This window comes from Neophocaena asiaeorientalis, unplaced genomic scaffold, assembly GCF_003031525.2.
Source record: "Neophocaena asiaeorientalis asiaeorientalis breed wild unplaced genomic scaffold, Neophocaena_asiaeorientalis_V1.1 scaffold30, whole genome shotgun sequence".
Taxonomy (NCBI): Eukaryota; Metazoa; Chordata; class Mammalia; order Artiodactyla; family Phocoenidae; genus Neophocaena; species Neophocaena asiaeorientalis.
In genome coordinates, this window is record NW_020174923.1 from 17,188,776 (window position 1) to 17,206,229 (window position 17,454).

At 55.6% G+C, this 17,454-nt stretch overlaps 1 protein-coding gene across 1 annotated transcript in view; it reads left to right on the plus strand.

Moving 5' to 3' along the window:
• Positions 1-1,838: 1,838 nt before the first annotated feature.
• Positions 1,839-17,454, plus strand: part of C1QL1 (complement C1q like 1) — a 22,826-nt gene continuing 7,210 nt past the window's right edge. The window contains exons 1-3 of the mRNA XM_024760777.1: positions 1,839-1,927; positions 2,253-2,445; positions 15,166-15,414. Coding sequence (XP_024616545.1) covers positions 1,839-1,927; positions 2,253-2,445; positions 15,166-15,414 — 531 coding nt within the window. The remainder of the gene's footprint in view (positions 1,928-2,252; positions 2,446-15,165; positions 15,415-17,454) is intronic.

Consider the following 17,454-nt stretch of genomic DNA (forward strand, 5'->3'; position numbering starts at 1 on the left):
GAGAACAAAAGGAAGATGTGGAAGTGGAATTAAAAAGACTGGAGCAAAGAAATCAGTGTGGAAGAAGTGGGAGGCAGAGGAAAGGTGGGAAATAAAGCCCAGAGAACTGTGCCAAGGGCCCCCTGCATGCCCATCACAGCCCCCCGTCCCCTCGCGCACAGGAGGATGGGACCTCAGAGTCTGTAGACAGGATTATTCCATCTGACACTATGGAGAATCATAGAATGAGGATTGCCAGAGTCGCACGAGCCCTCAGACACCGCATAGCCCCGCTCTCCCACTTTACAGATAGAGAAACTGAAGCTCAGAGAGGGCTTCTGCCTTTCCCAAAGTCACGGTGAATGTTCAGAGAAAACGGGTGAGCATTCAGACCCCTGAGCTCCTCGCTTTACATCACCTCTAATCTGTCCTTCTGTCCATCCATCCATCTCAACAGGCAAGCCCGCTTCCCAGCCTGAAGGGGCTTAGATACAGTGAGAGTGACCTAGGGAAATAAGGAAAGAAAACACGGAGTAGAGAAAGTCCCACAGGGAGACAAAGTTCCCACCGAGCACAATATGTGACGGCGTTTAATATTATTAAATTATGTACAGTATGTACAATGAACAAATAACTCCTTCCGCGTGAATCAGGGAGGCTTCAGGGAGGAGGTGACTTTGGTCTGGGGCTTGAAGGATGAACTGGAGGACGCTGTGACTATTGCAATTTTCCCAGCAGGGCCGGCTCAGGTGCAGGTAGCAGCTGGGGGTTCAGGGAGGCCCTTCCTCCTTTCTCCTCTGAGTTCTGGGAGGGAGAGTGAAGCAGGTATGCTACGAGGTGGAGAAGGGACCTCGGCTACATGCAGTCCTCTCCCTCGGATGTGGGAGAGGTGATGGTGAGGGTTCCTGTGAAATTGGTCCAGAGGTGGGGAGGGGGTTGCCGAGGGTGGTCAGGTATCAGAGGGTGGCTTCTGCCTTTCTTCCTGCTCCCACCCTTGTCTCCCCTGCCTCTCTCTCCCCAGCTCAGGTGGGCTAGCCAGGATGGGGAGGGGCGGGAGTCACAGATTTGCAGAGGCCCGGGTGTAGGGGGGTGAGAGCCCTTCTGCCTGACCTTGGCTTGGCCAGGCCCTGAGACTAGTCTCGGCCCTTCGCCCTGCAGCCCACTCAGGGGGCCCGAGGGAAGGGCCGGGGGTGGGGAGTGGGGATGGGGTAGGGAGGCTTGACTCACACTTAGCCCACAGCTTCGGCGAGACAGCAAGGAATATTTTTAGGAGCTCGTTAAACAGGGAAGAAAGAAAGGGAAGGGAAGGAAGGGAGATGAGGATTATACATTATTTTTCATCCAAGTGACAGCTCTGAGCATCTCCACTGGAACTGTCACACAAAAGAAATGGCATGTCTAATATTATTACGGAACGGGTGTGCGCACACGTGTGTGCCGCCAGTGTGCACCTCTGCAGGGTGGGGGCCCTGCAGGTGAGCCCGCAGGTGACACGGGTGTGCGAGCAGCGGAGGGGAGGGCGGTGTGTGCAGCTGTGAGAGAGGAAGCTGTGACGGAAACTGTGGGAGAAACTCTGTGAAACTGTGTGTGATGCGGGGTGCAGACTGTACAACTCTGTGTAATTGGCTATGTATAACTCTGGGTGCGTGAGACATCGCTGGAAAACTTGTATCCCCGGAGATGTGTGGGGTGAGCACGGGGGCGAGAGGGGCTCATCCTCACAGGTGAGGCTGCATAGGTACGAGGGGGAGAGTGGGCTCGGTGGGGACTCAGAGTCGAGCCCCCAGAAGGTGGTGGGGAAACGGGAGGGTGAGGGCAGCCCTGAGCCCACCTGCCCTGTCCTGAAGGGAAGGCGAGACATGGCGAGACACCCCTCACCACCCCGACACTCACACTGTCCCTTCTCTGACCCTGCTGACTTCCTGGCCGGAGGGACGCTGCCCCGCGGGTGTGCGTGCAAAGTTCTCTCTCTGACCTTCAACTCTGGTAAGTGCTTCAGATGGTCTCATGGAATTATCGTCCCCTCTGGTGAGGTAGGTACTCTTATTATTCGCATTTCATGAGTAAGGTGCTCGCGGGGTGGCTGAGACTCAGCAGGGTCAAGCAACTTCCCTGACATCGCCGAAGCTGGCAGGAGGCAAAACTCAGATTTGAACAGGCCTCCCATGAGCCTCCATATCTCTTCTCAGGGCTGAAGAGCTGAGCGCAGGGGGGTCAGGGTTAGTGGGAAGGGGTCAGCCTGGGAGGCTGTGACTGTGACCTTGGGCTTCCAGGAGCCTTCCCAGGACTTCTCTGGGGTTCCTGGGGGCCTGTCTGGACAACAGGTGTCCAGCGTGGGAAGGGGACCCCGGAGAGCTGGTGGGATGCTCCAGAGTGGCCGACCAGGCGGGGTGTAAGGAGATCCGCTTCTGTCAGCCGCTGAGCAGTGGCGCGGGCCCTGCCGACTTGGTAACTAAAGCCAACCTCGTAAGTGGCTAATTGATTTCTGTTCCCAGATTAAATGTGCAGCCCTTTACATGGCAGCAGAAGGAGGTCAGCGCTCCCCCCACTTCTCCAGCGCCGCATTCAGAGAGACAAAGAAATTGATTTTCCAATCGATGCTCTGAGCAATGATTAAATGTTCTCTGCACAGCGGGCCTAATGAGTCCCTGAGGGGCGTGCCGGTCTTTTAATTAGAGACTCCCGTGGGGGCCAGGGGTAGGGGCTGCCCTAGAGAGAGGGGTCCGGCCAGGGAGCAGTTCTCACCCCCAGGGATCGGTGGGCTGCACCTCTGGGGGAGCACCATGGCCTAAGAGATGCTGTCTAGGGGTCCCTGAGCATAAACACCCTGTGGAGGGGTCCCTGGTTGCTCAGGCCCATGCCAAGGCCTCCCTGCCTCCGCCCTCCCTCAGCATCCAGGTAGCCAGCGTTCTTCTTTCGGTCAGTTCAGCTCCTCCATCCTGGTGGAGACAGGGCGAGACAGGAAATGAATCCCCTGTAAGCAGCTGCATTTTCATTACCCAGCTGCCCCATTGGAGGACCGACTAAAGCCTTTAGAAATTCAAATGAGGCTCTCGGGGGAGAGCGGGTCTTAAACACTCCCCTGCGCAGGCGGCTTTATTGAAGGAATAAACTATATTTGCAAAGTAAGATATTGAGGCTGTCAGTTTCTCTTAGGGATATAATGAGATCCTGGGAGGGAATGAGGCCGGCAGGATGGAGCTCCCGAGGGCAGGAGCCCTAGCCAGAAGCTGGGGTGAGCTGCCTGCCATGGGCCTGGCAGAGTCCCTCACCCCCCCAGAAATTCTGTGGCCACTACCCGGTAGAACCTATCCCCTCCCACACACCCACCATCCTCACCTCCCTTGTCGGCGCTCCCGAGAGAGGTGAAGGCAGGAAGGTAGTCAGAATGGCACTGCTGGCCATGGACACCCCAAGAGAGCAGAGTCCCCTGAAGTCCCAAACACACACACACATACTTACCCACCAGCTCTCTTCCCCTGTATAGAGCTCCGCTGTCCTGGGGCAGAAGTAGAGGGCAGGAGTCAAGACTGTGGCGGGGGCTGGGGCAGAGTCTAGGCTCTGCTATTCGCTAGCTGTTGACCTCGGGCAAGTTGCTTAATCTCACTGTGCCTCAGCTGTCTCGTCTCTAGAATATTAGTAGCTGCCTCATAGGGCTGTTGGGAGAATTAAATGAATTATTTCATATAAAATACTGAGCATGCTTGTGAATGACACTCAATAAATAGTAGCTATTACTAAAGAGGTGGGGGAAGATGTAGAGGAAGGTAGTGACCAGTCAACCTCTTTCCCTCCAGGAGGTCCTACCTTACTCTGATCATCACCACCACTACCTCCACTGCCACTTCCATCATAGCCACCACCAACATCAGCACCATCAGCATCACCGTGACTCAGACAGAGTCAGACACATAGCCGTGAGAGTGAAGGGACAGTCAGAGGGAGTCAGAGAGAGCGGAACTATGTGGGGTGAGTCCCGGCAGGCTTCCTGGGGGAGGAAGCCTGTGGACAACGTACAGTCTGGGCACAATTCTTTCTCTCCTCTTCCCTTCTTCACTAGCTCCTGGGGGTCAAGATGGAGCTACCCATTTTTTTGAGCAAGAGAGTAAGGACTAGGGTGCAGGACCAGAAAAGGACAAGGACCAGACCCCCGAGCTCACCACCTCAGAGCTCAAACAGGGATGAGGGCTGAGGGTGACATTCCCCGGCCCTCCAGCTCAATGCCAGTCAGAGCGGCTGTAGCACGGTGTGCAGGCCAAAGGAGGTCAGATCTGGGGGAGGGGTGTCAAGTGTAACGGGTCAGGCAGCAGCTGGGCGTCTGTCACGCTCACTCTGAGCCTGGAGAAGGAGACTGAAATTGACAGTGTAGACGGTCAGGAGGACAGCAGATACAGCAGCTCCCCCAGGGGCCTGAAGAGGTCTGTGCTCTGTGCCTCTGTCAGGGCTGCGGGGGGGATACACTGGTGGTCCGTCCATCCTCCTAAGACCTCAGCCCCAGCTGAGATCTAGAAGTACAGAGAAAACAGCCAGGCTCTGCTTCTCACTACTGCATGACCTTGGGTAAATCAATCAACCTCTCTGGGTCTCCATTTTCCCTACTGTGACATGTGGGTGGCTTCATGATGGCAGAAGAAGGAACATGGGGCTAGGAGTCAAAGGACCCAGGGCTTAAGGACCTCTCCATGTCTTACTAGCTGTGAGCAGGTAGCCGGGTCACTTGTTCTCTGTGGCCTCAAGGTCCTTATCCGTAAAAGGAAACAGCAATCTTCGTGCGTTGCTGTAGAAATGAAGTGAGCCCCACAAGGGCCTGGCACATAGTAGGCCCTCAACGGATCATCTGGAACTGAGCTCTCTTCCAGCTCTTAAAATCTGAGCATAAGATTCTGAAATGAGCTCCTATCACCACCTATACCACCAAAACCATTATCACCTCCACCATCACCACCATCACTTGCATGACCACCTCCACCACCACCATTCCACAACCACCACACACACAAGAACGCTTTTTTTTTTTTTTTTTTGTAGTGGTACGGGGGCCTCTCACTGTTGTGGCCTCTCCCGTTGCAGAGCACAGACTCCGGACGCGCAGGCTCAGCGGCCATGGCTCACGGGCCTAGCCGCTCTGTGGCATGTGGGATCCTCCCGGACTGGGGCACGAACCCATGTCCCCTGCATCGGCAGGTGGACTCTCAACCACTGCGCCACCAGGGAAGCCCCAAGAATGCATTTTTATAATTGAGAGCCAGAGAGGGGAAAAATGAGATGAAGAAAGGGGCTGTTTTTCTGGAATATGCAGGTGGTCCAGGAGGCAAAGCCAGGCCTCTCCACCCTCTTACTTGCAAATAAAGAGGCTTCCCTCAGAGCAGAACCGGACTCCCTGGGAGGACTGCATGAAGTACAAATTCATGGTGCATGGATTGCCGGGACTTCCCACACCCCTAAACCTCCCCCAAGTTTCCTCCCCCTGCCAGTGCGGAGAGATGCAGTGCATACCGCTGGCAAAGGGGCAGGGGAAGGGGCTAGAGTGAGTCGAGGCCCCCACTCTCTGCCAGGCACCATCTTTGGTGCTTTATATACTTAATCTCATTTGACGCTAATAGTACCCCTGTGGTGGGTATTAGTCACTGCATTTTAACAGAGAAGGAAACTGTGACTCAGAGAGATGACTGATTTGCCTGAGGTCACCCAGGCAGTGTGTGTCCAAGCTGAGATTCAGTCTCACATTCACACTTTTCCCACCATTCTTAGAGGGTTTGGCTGCCCAGGAAAGCAGACCTGCAGAGGCAGAAGAGGGGTGAGAAGGAGATGTGGGATGAGAGAGGGATTCTGTGTCATTCAGCTGCAACATTCAGCTGCAAGACCAGGACATCTGGGTCCCCATGTGTGGCACCTGAATACTGCTCCCTGGCCTCCTGGGGGCACCAGGCTTTGTCGTGCATTTGTTTTTCTTCTTTGATCAACTCTAAACAGTGTGCAGGCCAGAACCTTGCCTGGCGTTTGAACTGGCTCCCAGGACGCAGCACAGGGCCTGGCACCTGCGTGAGTAATCGTTGTTGAGCAGATACGTGAAGGAACCTGTGAAAGCATGAATCAATCAGGACGTCAAAACCTGATGGAAAGCTGCACTGACGATTAAAACACAGGAAAACTGCAGTCGGCACAACCTTCCCTGCTTTTCATTATTATTATTTGTTTGCCTTTCTGATTTTATAGAAATGGTTGCTCCCAGATTGCACAGCACAAGCTGACCCATTGATGCCCCAGAACTAATACCCTGAGACAGACCCGAGGCGAGAAGATGATTATTTAACGCAGCACACAGGGGCACCGGGTGTGGGGACGTCATTCTGTGTGCGGTAGAACAAATGGAATACAAAGTTTATGCCAAAAACATGTTTCGTTCCTCCTAGTGACCTTCTTCCCCAGCCCCCTCCTCAAGCCCCTGCCTCAGGCACTGGTTCCTGTCCACATCTGGTGGGTGCCTGGGTGCCCAGGAGCAGAGAGTTGGCCCTGCTTCCCAAGCCCAGCTTCAGGGTCCGGGGACCTGGACAAGGTCTGGTTTCACTGCCTGCTTTTTGGAGAAGGAGATCCAATTGCCTCCCTCCCCCAACTTTGGCCCTGCAAGGTAAGGACAGCCAGGCAGGTCACTGGTCTCATCTGGGTCCCTGTGGGTGATGAGATGGGCACTGATGGGTGAGTTGGCAGCCAGGCTGGAGTGGCACAGCTCGCTGCCCTGGGCACTGCCTTCCCTGCTTGTCACCACTCCTGGCTGCCCAAGCAGCAAAGAAAACCCACAGTGACAAGATCCAGAGGGGGAGAGGCTCCAGCTGGGGGTTGGTGCTGGTCTCACAGGCCACTGGAACAACAATGTGACAGTTTCTCATGGGGGGGAGGGGGGATCCCTCTGTCCCCAGCTCCTGCCCCATCTGCCTTGACCCTTGTCAGTCTCCATTTCCTTGGCCTGCCTTTGCCTCTCTTTTTTTTTCTTTATTTTTATATATTTTATTTTTGGGGGGGCTGCATTGGGTTTTCGTTGCTGCCCACGGGCTTTCTCTAGTTGCATCGAGCAGGGGCTACTCTTCGTCGCGGTACGCGGGCTTCTCATTGCAGTAGCTTCTCTTGTTGCGAGGCACGGGCTCTAGGCACCTGGGCTTCAGCAGTTGTGGCTCCCGGGCTCAGTAGTCGCAGCACGCAGGCTCAGTAGTTGTGGTGCCCAGGCTTAATTGTTCCGCAGTGTGTGGGATCTTCCCGGACCAGGGCTCGAACCCGTGTCCCCTGCACTGGCCACCAGCGAAGCCCTGCCTCTGTCTTATTTCAGTTATGGGCTGCTATCAGCTCTGAAGGGCTCTTGGTCCACACCTCCTCCCTCTCCCTCGTCCCCTGACCTCAGGGCCTATTCCCTCCTGCTACACACACACACACACACACACACACACACACACAAGGACACACGTGCACGCACACACACACCTCAGGCAAAAAACAGAAGGCTCTCTCCCAGGACCTGTGATTACGACCTGTGAGGAGTAACTGGGATCTGGGGCTCCAGTGGGTTTGTGAGTGTGAGGTGGTGTATGTGCAAAGGTGTGAGCAGGTGTGCATGAGTGAGCATCAACGTGGACGTGGGACTTAGAAAGCGTGTGTGCATACGCATGTGTGACAATGAGTGTTGCAAGAACGTGTTGAGGGCGGAGTCAGCGTGGCGATGGGTGTGTGAGTGCACGAGTGGGTGGGGGTGAGGGTGGCAGGATGGGAGTGACTCTGAGTGTGGAAGCAGAGCCCAGGGGCAGACGGACAGATGCATCCTCTGAGCTGGTGTTTCTCAGTGTAGAGGCTGCCGGGACCACGTCCTACTTGATCACCCCCATCTCTGCCATCCTGGGCTCCCTCAAATCAGGTCAGGGGGTGGGGAAGGGGGGTGAAGCCGCTGAGCTCCAGGCAGGGCCCCTGCCCGCTCCTTGGGCCTGTCAGCCACTGATCTGTTCCATGTTCCTATAAATATTTACAAATCCCAGCTGCTGAGGAGCAAGACATCCTCCGCCAGCTGGGGCTCCCAGCCTGGGAGCTGATGGGGAGGGAACATGGGGGAGGGGGAGGGGGCTTCAATGGAGAGACAGGCGCCCAGGACCCCGGGGTTCAGCTCCTAGTTTCGACTCAGGTTAGCCCGTGCACCTCTGTGTCTTCCTCAGGGACTGTGGAGCCAGAAATCTCTTCCTCCAGACCTCGGCCTCAGGAAGCCTGCACCCCTACCCGATGGAGAGGGGGGCCCCTGTACAGCCAGCCTCCTGCATCCTATTCATGTCTCTCAATTTGAGGTAAGGGGAAGGGTCTTACTTTTTTAAAAACACAGAGGATTCTCCCCGAGTCCCTGGAAGGTATTTTTTTCTCTCCACTCAAAATCTTCCCCAGGACACTTTGATAAATCCATCTGGATCTTTCTAAGTTAGAGGCTGGAGGAGCTGTGGTTCAGGCACCCCCATCGCAAGAGCCCCCTCCGTTAGACCCTGAGGAGAGCTGAAGCATTTTCATCTGGTCTCACACGCTACCCCCAGGCCGCCCAGTCACTTCCAGAACTGGCCTGGCTGTGGGAACCGGGGGAAAGGGGAGTTGGGTGGGGAGGGCTCCCTTGCCCCAGTCCGTCAGCACCATGGCCCGGGCTGGTGGTCAGACACCCTGGCGAACCAGCCCAAGACAGTAGCCCTTCTCAGGTAGAGATTGATTATCGATTATTGATCGACTCTACCTGGCGCCCAGCACAGGCCCTTGGGCATTTGCATGGACTCATCGGCCATGTGCCTGGATCTCCAGGGCAGGTTTTCCCAGTAGGACTTGGCGGCAACTTCCAACTGCTAGTCCCACAAGGCATGTGCCTGACAGATGGCACCAGAGTCCTGGGTGTCCTGGGTCTCCCAACTCAGGCAGGCCCAGCACAGACACAGGACACTCCGAGCTCTTCCCCTGTCTTGGCTAAAATTTCAGATTTATAAATGCCGGACCTTCCTGGCCCCCTGTGGGACACCCCTTGGCCTTGCCCAGGTAATACGTACATCCTGGTGTAGGTTTGTCCAGGAAGCCAGACACTGGAGTGGGAGAAAAAGAGGGACAGGGAACCCCATGATACGCTCGGCTGCTTGCGTGGAACCAGCTGGAAACTCAGCCCTAATGCGGCATTGAAGTCAGGTCGGTGGCTGGCTGCTGCTCTGCCGGAGGGTGGAGGCCAGGACTGTGGCTTCCCATCTTCCTCTCTGGGGCCCAGATCAGCTGTTTTCACTAGGGTAGGGGAGCCTAACTACCCCAATTTCATAAGATGAGAAGAAGGGGCTGGATGATGCTGAAAACGGCCAATCTCCTTAGCGCAGAGCTGTGATGAGGGGGAGGGGAGGAGGTGCAGGGCTCAGAGGCCAGAGCCAGCCACTCTCCTCGCGAAAGGCAACGGGCCCCACCCCCGAGAAAACTGTGTCCTTCTCAGCCGCCAGCGAGGAAGAGCAGGGGCCAGGAAGGAGGGATCAGGAGAAAGACAGTCTGGCGCTGGCATGTGCTCAGGAAGAGAAGGCCAGTTATGGCAGTGGCACAGGAAGAGTTAAGAATGTTCCTAAAATAGCCCAGCCAGAGCCTAAGCCAGCCGGCTAGGGCCTCTCCCAAAGAGCCGATCTATAGCGGGAAAAGTCAGCCTGCTCTGTGCCCACCGCCTGCTGCCTGGCTGGGGGTGCTAATTAAGCCTCCCCGCCTCCACCAGCCCCTCCTGGTCCTGTGGGGTGGGGGCGGGACTAAGCAGAGGGGCCACATCTTCCCAAGAGACAGCTGGGACCAGGAGTCTTGTGGCAGGGCATCCCCCTGCCACACATCCTGGCCTGGGTCAGTGATGGGCAATTGAGTGAGTGATGGGTCAGCGAGTGGGTCAGTCTTTGGAGGGTGGGGACCGCCAAGAAGCTCACTGAACGCCAGCTTCTCCCAGCTCTGTGCTCCGCTCCACTTGGGGCATCTAGGGGTGAAATTGGGGCAGGGAGGGGCCAGAGGAGCCCCTCCGAGAACAAACCATGTCTCTGTTTCAGGGGCAGGACCAGCTACATAATTTACAGGCCTGTATGAAATGAAACTGTGGAGTCCCTTTGTTCAAAGATTGTTAAGAACTTCAAGATGGTGACAGCAGAGCATTAAACCAAGTGCAGGTCCCTTCTGAGCGCAGGGCTTTTGTCAGTGAACAAGTTGCACGTCCATGAAGCTGGCATGGTCAGGGTCTGTTTAACTAACGTTTACTAAACAGCCACTGCTCTGTTCCACCGCTCTTCCGGCTCTGCCACCTCAGAGATCCCCTCTCATTCACTCCTGTCCTCAAATGTACGGATGAGGTGCTCAAAGACCGCTCTGAACTCGGAAGGGAGGCCGGGCCACCTCCGCCCCTGGCTGACTTGGACTCTCCAGGAATACTGCTGCAGCCAGGGTTCCAGCCTTCACACCCTGCCAGAATTCTTTGAGACGAACCCTCCACTAACACCCTCAGAGGGTCTTTGGGGACCACCTAGGACAGGGATGAGCAATCAGCCCCTCGTCCTCTTGCCCCCTGACCCCCACCAGTGGGGTCCTGAAAAGAGCCCCCGGGGGTCCCATCTGGCTGTGCCTCAGATGGGCCTCTGACCTTGGGCAAGCCAAGTCCCCTCTCTGGGCCTCGGTGTCCTCCTCTGTCAAAGGAGAGGTCTCTAAGATATTTCCAGACCCTAAGTTCTAGGTCTCCTGGGGTGAGAATGGGAGGGAAGGTTTTTTCCTAGAAGAGACAGGGCTTCCAAAGAAAAAGCCCTCCCCAGTCATCCTGGGGATCACGAGGCTTTCTCCCTTATACCCCCATCCTCAGACCCGGGGGTGTCTTCCCCAGAAGCCAGGAAAACCAATGCCCCACTCCAGCCCGGTCCCTCCTCCACTGCCCTCTCCCCACTACTTCTCCTCCTCCCTGCCTTCCCCCAGTTTGCCTGGGAGCTGGGGCTGGGGTGCTGGTGGGTCTGGAAGAGTCAAGGCCTGAGGGAGCGGGTGGGTAGCCTGGGGACCGTGCTGGCCAGGCCGGGCCCTCCCTCTGCTGCCTTTGCAGGAGGCTCATCACAATTGCACTGCCTGTCACTCCCACATCCCACTATCTGTCTCTCAGGCTGACCCTGTACACCGTACACCGGCCATTATATTGGTTCCTGCTGGGGCTGCGGAACCTCATTACTTATACATGCAGCTGGGAGATGCAGGCTGGGCTGAGGGTAGACGGTCCCTCCGATTAGGTCTCCCCTCCCACAGCAGGGGGCTTTTCAGAGCTGCCTCCCTGGATCTGGATTGGGATGGGCTGCCTGTGGGCTGGGCAGGTCCCTGGAACCCTCAGGCATGAGGCCCAGGGTTCTCTGGCGAAGGGGCATCGGAAAACCTACCTGTGACCTGGGTACTTGGGCTCTGCCCCCTTCATCCCGCTCTCTCCTCCTAGGATATGGGGCTGGGGGAGGGGCTCCTGAAGGAGGTTCCTCACCAACCTGAGTCCCAGCCTGGTGTGTCCTGGCTCCCCCACCCCAAATCACGCCACAACTTCCATTCTCCCAAATGCCCCTTCTCCAAAGAGGGGCTGTGATTATGGAGGCTTCTCCCATGGAGTATCTGCAAGTGTCTGAGTTAAAATGTCATGAAGGGATTTTAAATATTTTAACAGACGACAATGAGGAGTTTTCTTTCACATGAGAATCACAGCCTCTCTGAGCTGCCCTAGACAATTCTCCAGCCCACAGAAAGAAATGGGAAGCTCTAAAATGTGATCAGAATTCCCCAACACCGTGGCAAGTTGGTGGCCTAACTGAGCCTTGAGAGCCAGTCTCTGCCTCTAGATGCCTGGCTCCCCACCCTTGCCCAAGACAGGGCTATAGACCAGTGGCTTCAACCAAAAACCAAAAATATGCCTTTTCTATAATTGAGTCTTAACCCAAGCTTTTCTTTCTCTCTAAAGGATCTAGCTTTGCTTTATCTACCGGGTATGCACCTGCTGGGCCAAGTGGTGAAGAGCCCCCACCCAGGGTCAAACAGACCCAAGTTCTCTCTCCTACTAGCTGTGTGATCCCAGGCAAGTTACTTCACCTCTCTGAGCCTCAGCATCCTCAACTCCAATGTAAAGATGATAATGATTATTCCTTAGACTTCCAGTGAGTATTAAGTGAAATAGAGTATATAAAATGTCTGGCACGTATTGGTGCATAGGTAATGGCAAAAACACTCATCCACCCTTCATTAATTTCATAAACATTTCAAGATCTTTCCAGAAAGCTGGAAGTCTCCTGCTCCTCATCCCACCCCCATCCCATCCAGATCAGGTCACTATCAGCTCTCGCCTGGACCACTGCAACCTCCTGCTACCTAATCTCCCTATGATACTCTTACTCTATTTTAATCCCTCCTGCCCAAAGGATATCTGAAAAAATCTGATTATTGGGCTTCCCTGGTGGCGCAGTCATTAAGAATCCGCCTGCCAATGCAGGGGACACGGGTTCAAGCCCTGGTCCAGGAAGATCCCACATGCCAAGGAGCAACTAAGCCCGTGCACCACAACTACTGAGCCCCCGTGCCACAGCTACTGAGCCCCTGCACTTAGAGCCCGTGCTCTGCAACAGGAGAAGCCGCTGCAATGAGAAGCCCATGCACCTCAATGAAGAGTAGCCCCCGCTCGCCGCAACTGGAGAAAGCCCGCGCAGCAACGAATACCCAACGCAGCTAAAAATAAATAAATAAATAAAAATTTAAAAATCTGATATCGCTCACTCAACACTCTTCCGTAGTTTCTCATTGCCCTTAGGATAAATTATACACTCCTTGCCACAGCCCACTGAGGCCCTGCAGTCTTGTCCTTAGCACATGTTGCTCCCTTTGCCTGGAATAATCTTCCCTCCCTCCCTCTCTCCTCCATTTCTGGCAGTCATCCTCTTCACCTTGCTATTCTTTAATCAGGGCTTAACTAAAATATCACCTCCTCCAGGAAGCTTCCCATGATTCCCTGCCTCCAGATGAATTTAGGCAACACTGCTGAGTGTTTCTATAGCATTCCACATATTCCCAGGCAGTTTGTCAAGTTGGATAGCAGTTGCTTGTTTAATTGTCCAGGTTTCTACCATACGCTGTAACTACATAAGGTCAGAAGACTTTTCACGCTCATCACTGTATCTTGTGATAATAAGTGATCAATTAATATGGGCTTATAGAATGGATGGAGGATGGATAAGTGGATGGATAAATAGATGGGGAAAAAATGATACCTCCCCTCTGTAGAGTCTTCCTACAGTCCTCTGGGCAGGGAATTTTCCGTCTGTGCTTCATAATACCTAGTGCAAACCTCTACCCAAGCTTTAGTTTCCTCAGCTATAAAATGGGGGAAATAATAGTATCTACCGGGCTTCCCTGGTGGCGCAGTGGTTGAGAATCTGCCTGCTAATGCAGGGGACACAGGTTCGAGCCCTGGTCTGGGAGGATCCCACATGCCGCGGAGCAACTAGGCCCGTGAGCCACAACTACTGAGCCTGCGCATCTGGAGCCTGTGCTCCGCAACAAGAGAGGCCGCCATAGTGAGAGGCCCGCGCACCGCGATGAAGAGTGGCCCCCGCTTGCCACAACTAGAGAAAGCCCTCGCACAGAAACGAAGACGCAACACAGCAAAAATAAATAAATTAATTAATAAACTCCTACCCCCAACATCTAAAAAAAAAAAAAAAAAAAAAAATAGTATCTACCTGGTGGGGTTATTGAAACAAAATTATATAAGCCATGTAATAGTTTTAAATCAATAATAATAGGTTGTTACATTTAAATGAGGTAATCCATGCAAAGTGCTTAGAGCAAGTTCTTGTACTACTAAGCGCTCAAAAAATATTCATAATTATCATAGCACTTATCATTTCTTCCTGCCTGTGTCCCCTGCCAAAGAATGAGCTCCTTAGGGGTACTGCTTAGGTCTTGATCATTTTTGGACACACCCCCTTACGGCCTCACAGTGCCCAGCTCGGTGCTTTCAGTAAATGTTTACTGAGTGAACAAGTGAACAAATGAACACAGATTTGCCAGCCGATGAGTCAGGGCACTGCACTCTTTTTCATCACTCACAAACCCAGACACACACTAATGCAAACAGTCTCTTACAATTCACACCCACTCACATTCATTCAAAGAACCTCAAAATACCACAGAACAGCCACCCAGCTTCCTAAAGTCAGCCATGCATCAAAGAAGAGACTTACCCACTTTCTTGCACCCACCATACAGCACCTCAATGCCCAGTACCCCCTCCTCACCTCTGGAATGATGGGGGCTGTAGGAGGGAGGGAGCTCCCACTCACAGTAAGGAAGGCAAAGCTGGACCTTCTGCCCACAGCACTGGCAGTACCGCAGCTACAGATAGCACTGCCCTCCCTCCCTTCCTTGGGCTCACCTCCTTCCTTTTCTGAAAATCTGGGTCCCTGGGCTTGGCAGGTGGTTGAGGAAGAGGCCTGGGAGCCAGAACTCCTGGGTTCCTTTCTCATTCATCTAGTCTTGTCTCTGAACCCAGAAGCATAGGCCATTGTCCTCCTCTCCTAGCGCCAAGCACAGCAATTTGTAGGAAAAAAGGCAGGATGAGGAGATCCCATGCCCCGGGGTGGTGGAAGGGTCTTGCTGTGAAATAATTATATTAGCCATCCTTTACTTGGCGCCTAATAAGGGTCAGATACTGAGGCCAGCGGTTTGCTACCTTCATTATTACTCATTTAATCCTTATAACAACCCCTTTTCCAGAGGAGAACACCTGAGACGCTGGTGGTTAGTCGGTAGCCTAAAATCACCACCTGGGACTGGCATGCAGGTCTCTAACCCCGGAATCATCAGCGGCCAGGCTTAGAGAACTCGGGGTAGATGGGGTAGGAGGGGTGGAGGTCCTCAGGTATTAAGCTGGGGAGACGCGCCCCCGTCTCAGACAGTACCCGCCCCCCAATCAGCCAGGCCCTCTTGTCCCGGGGAAGAGGGGCTCGGAGCGCCGCGGCGGAGGCCCCTCTCCCGCGGGGACCTGGGCAGGGCCGGGGCGGGGCCGGCGAGCCTGGGGGAGGCGCGGAGCCGGTGGCCCAGTATCACAGGCCAAGATGGCTGTTAATTAAAGTGCTGGCACCTGCTCCTCTCTGCAAAGTTTGAAGCCGTTATTTTCCACTCCAGCGAAGCGGAGAGAATCCGGCTGGGCTGACAGAGACGCCACACCGCGCTAGGGGAGCGGGCGCTCTTTCGGGTCGGGGGGCGGGCCGCCTTGCAGCGCCAAGCGCGCCCCTGGACGCCCCGGCGAGCGCCGGGGGTGCGTGCTCCCGCCCCTCCGCGGCCTCGGGCGACCAGCCGCAGTTTCCCCGGCGGATTCGGGAAGGACTCCGGGTGACAGACGAGCCCCAGCGGCACAGCAGAGGAGAGAGCCGTGTGCGCGCGAACTAGGGGGCGCGGGATTGTACAAATCATACGCCGACGACCGCGCACTTGTCCCTCGGGTCACCAGCCCTGTCGCTCTTGGGGGAGTCATACTGGGGAGACCGCCGTGGGGGATGGGAGGCCGGACTGACAGCCGAGAGTCGGGACTACTCTTCCCGAGCCTGGCGGGGGGGTGTCTAGCTGTCCTCCTCCGCCAGCACTTAACGCCTTCCTCCCTCTAGGAAGTAATCGGTACCTAGAGACCCAACTGGGTGGCGGTTAGAAGAGCTTGGAGCCAGGCTGGCGGTTTGAATCCCAGCTCTATCGCTTATTAGTTGTGTGGCTTTGGGCAAATCTCTTAACTTCCCAGAGACTCAGTTCTCCCGCTGTAAAATGAAAGTAATGATGGGCTTTACCTTCTTGGATTGCTGTGGAGATCTGGTGTGATGGCCTCTGTAAAGCAGTCAACACAGGGCCTGGCACACAGAAAACCCTGAATAAATGCTATTGATTGAATTTTTAGCTCCTTCCTTGGCGAGGGGATCACTCTAACACGGGCTCGGCGGTGCTTGAAAGGTCCTCTTTCACAGCCCCCACCCCCCGCCCCCGACATCCTCCTGTTCTTGTCCTCCTCCCAGCTCAGGCGGGGTTAATCAATCTCAGCTTTGGGAGGGGTCCTCTCAGGAGAAAGGAGAAAGGCTGGAGGGTCATCCTTTAGCAGCAGCTCGTGGCCTCTGCATGGCAGAGCCCTCCCGGGTAGGCTGGATAAAGGAGGGTGAGACGGAGCAGCGGAGCAGCACAAACTGGGCCTCAAATAACGTGACAAATATTTTGATGGAAGCAGACGCCTTCTCGTTTATGCAGCCTAAACACTTTACTGCACTTGAGGAAGAGGAGTGCCTTATACAGCCTGATGGGGAAAAGAGGAGCTCAGGAGGCTCGAGCTTGGGTAGGAGCAGAGAGCTGAGGGACTGGGAGAGCTCAACCCCTCCTCTTGGAGCCTGGGAGAGGGGGTCACCACCCAGGGATGTGTTTGTACTGTCAGAATGGAGAAATTACCTGGGGTGCCCACTTTCTTAGGGCCCCGATTTCTGCCTTGCCTAAAAGCAGGGAGAAGGGAAGTGACCAGAGTAAGATGGAGGGGCCCCCGGCCCCACGCCCATCCCCAGGAAAAAGCAGCCTGACCTGGCCTGGAGCGCAGGCAGGAAGGAGCAGAGGTAAGGAGGTGTGGGTAGAAGGTCCTGCTCCTCCTGGGGAAAGGCGGTCCCGCCAAAAAGAGAGGAGGGAGCGGCAGATGTTAGCACTCGGGATTCTGCTGGGCACCCTGACAGGCATCCCACCACCACCCCCATCTCCCGGACAGGTTGTCTGCGAGGCCTGAGGGCGGATTGGCCCCCTCCCTATCCTCCTGCCTTCCCCTCTTCTCCCCCCTCATAACCCTCTTCCTTGTCCTTCCTTCTTGCTCCCCGCTCCTTCCTCCTCTCAATTGCTCTTTGTCCCCTGAAGACCGGGGTGCCCTACCCCAGCCTCCAGCCCCTGCGGGCCGTGGCCCCTCGTGCCTCCCTCTGTCTCTCTCGGCTTTCCTCGTAAGCGACCCTCGAGTCCTCTCCCTCCCAATGCCCCTCGGCGCTCTCTAGCTCTCCCTATGACCCTCTCTTCCATTCGCTTTTTCGTCCCTAGTCTTCCCTTCTCTATGCGAGCCTCTCCTATGTCTGAGACTCTAGCACCCTCTCCATTTCCGAGGCCCTGTCTCCCTCAGTCAGTCTCCCCTTTCCTCTCCCGGCTCCAGCCCCCTACTCCGCGGCCCCGCCCCACGGCCCCGCCCCCCTTGGTGGGCGGAGCCCTACCGTCCGTGGCCCAATTAGGCGCCGGCCCAGCCCTCAGCCCCACCCCTCACGGGCGCAAAGCTGCGCTGAGCGGGTGGGGCTGGATAGGGCGGAGGGGGCGGTGGCTCGAGTGCGGGGAGGCAGGAGGAATCAGGCAGGAGGCGGCGGCCGCCGCGCTCAGTTCTGCCGCGCCGCGGGAGGGAAGCGCGAGGCGGGAGCCGGCGGC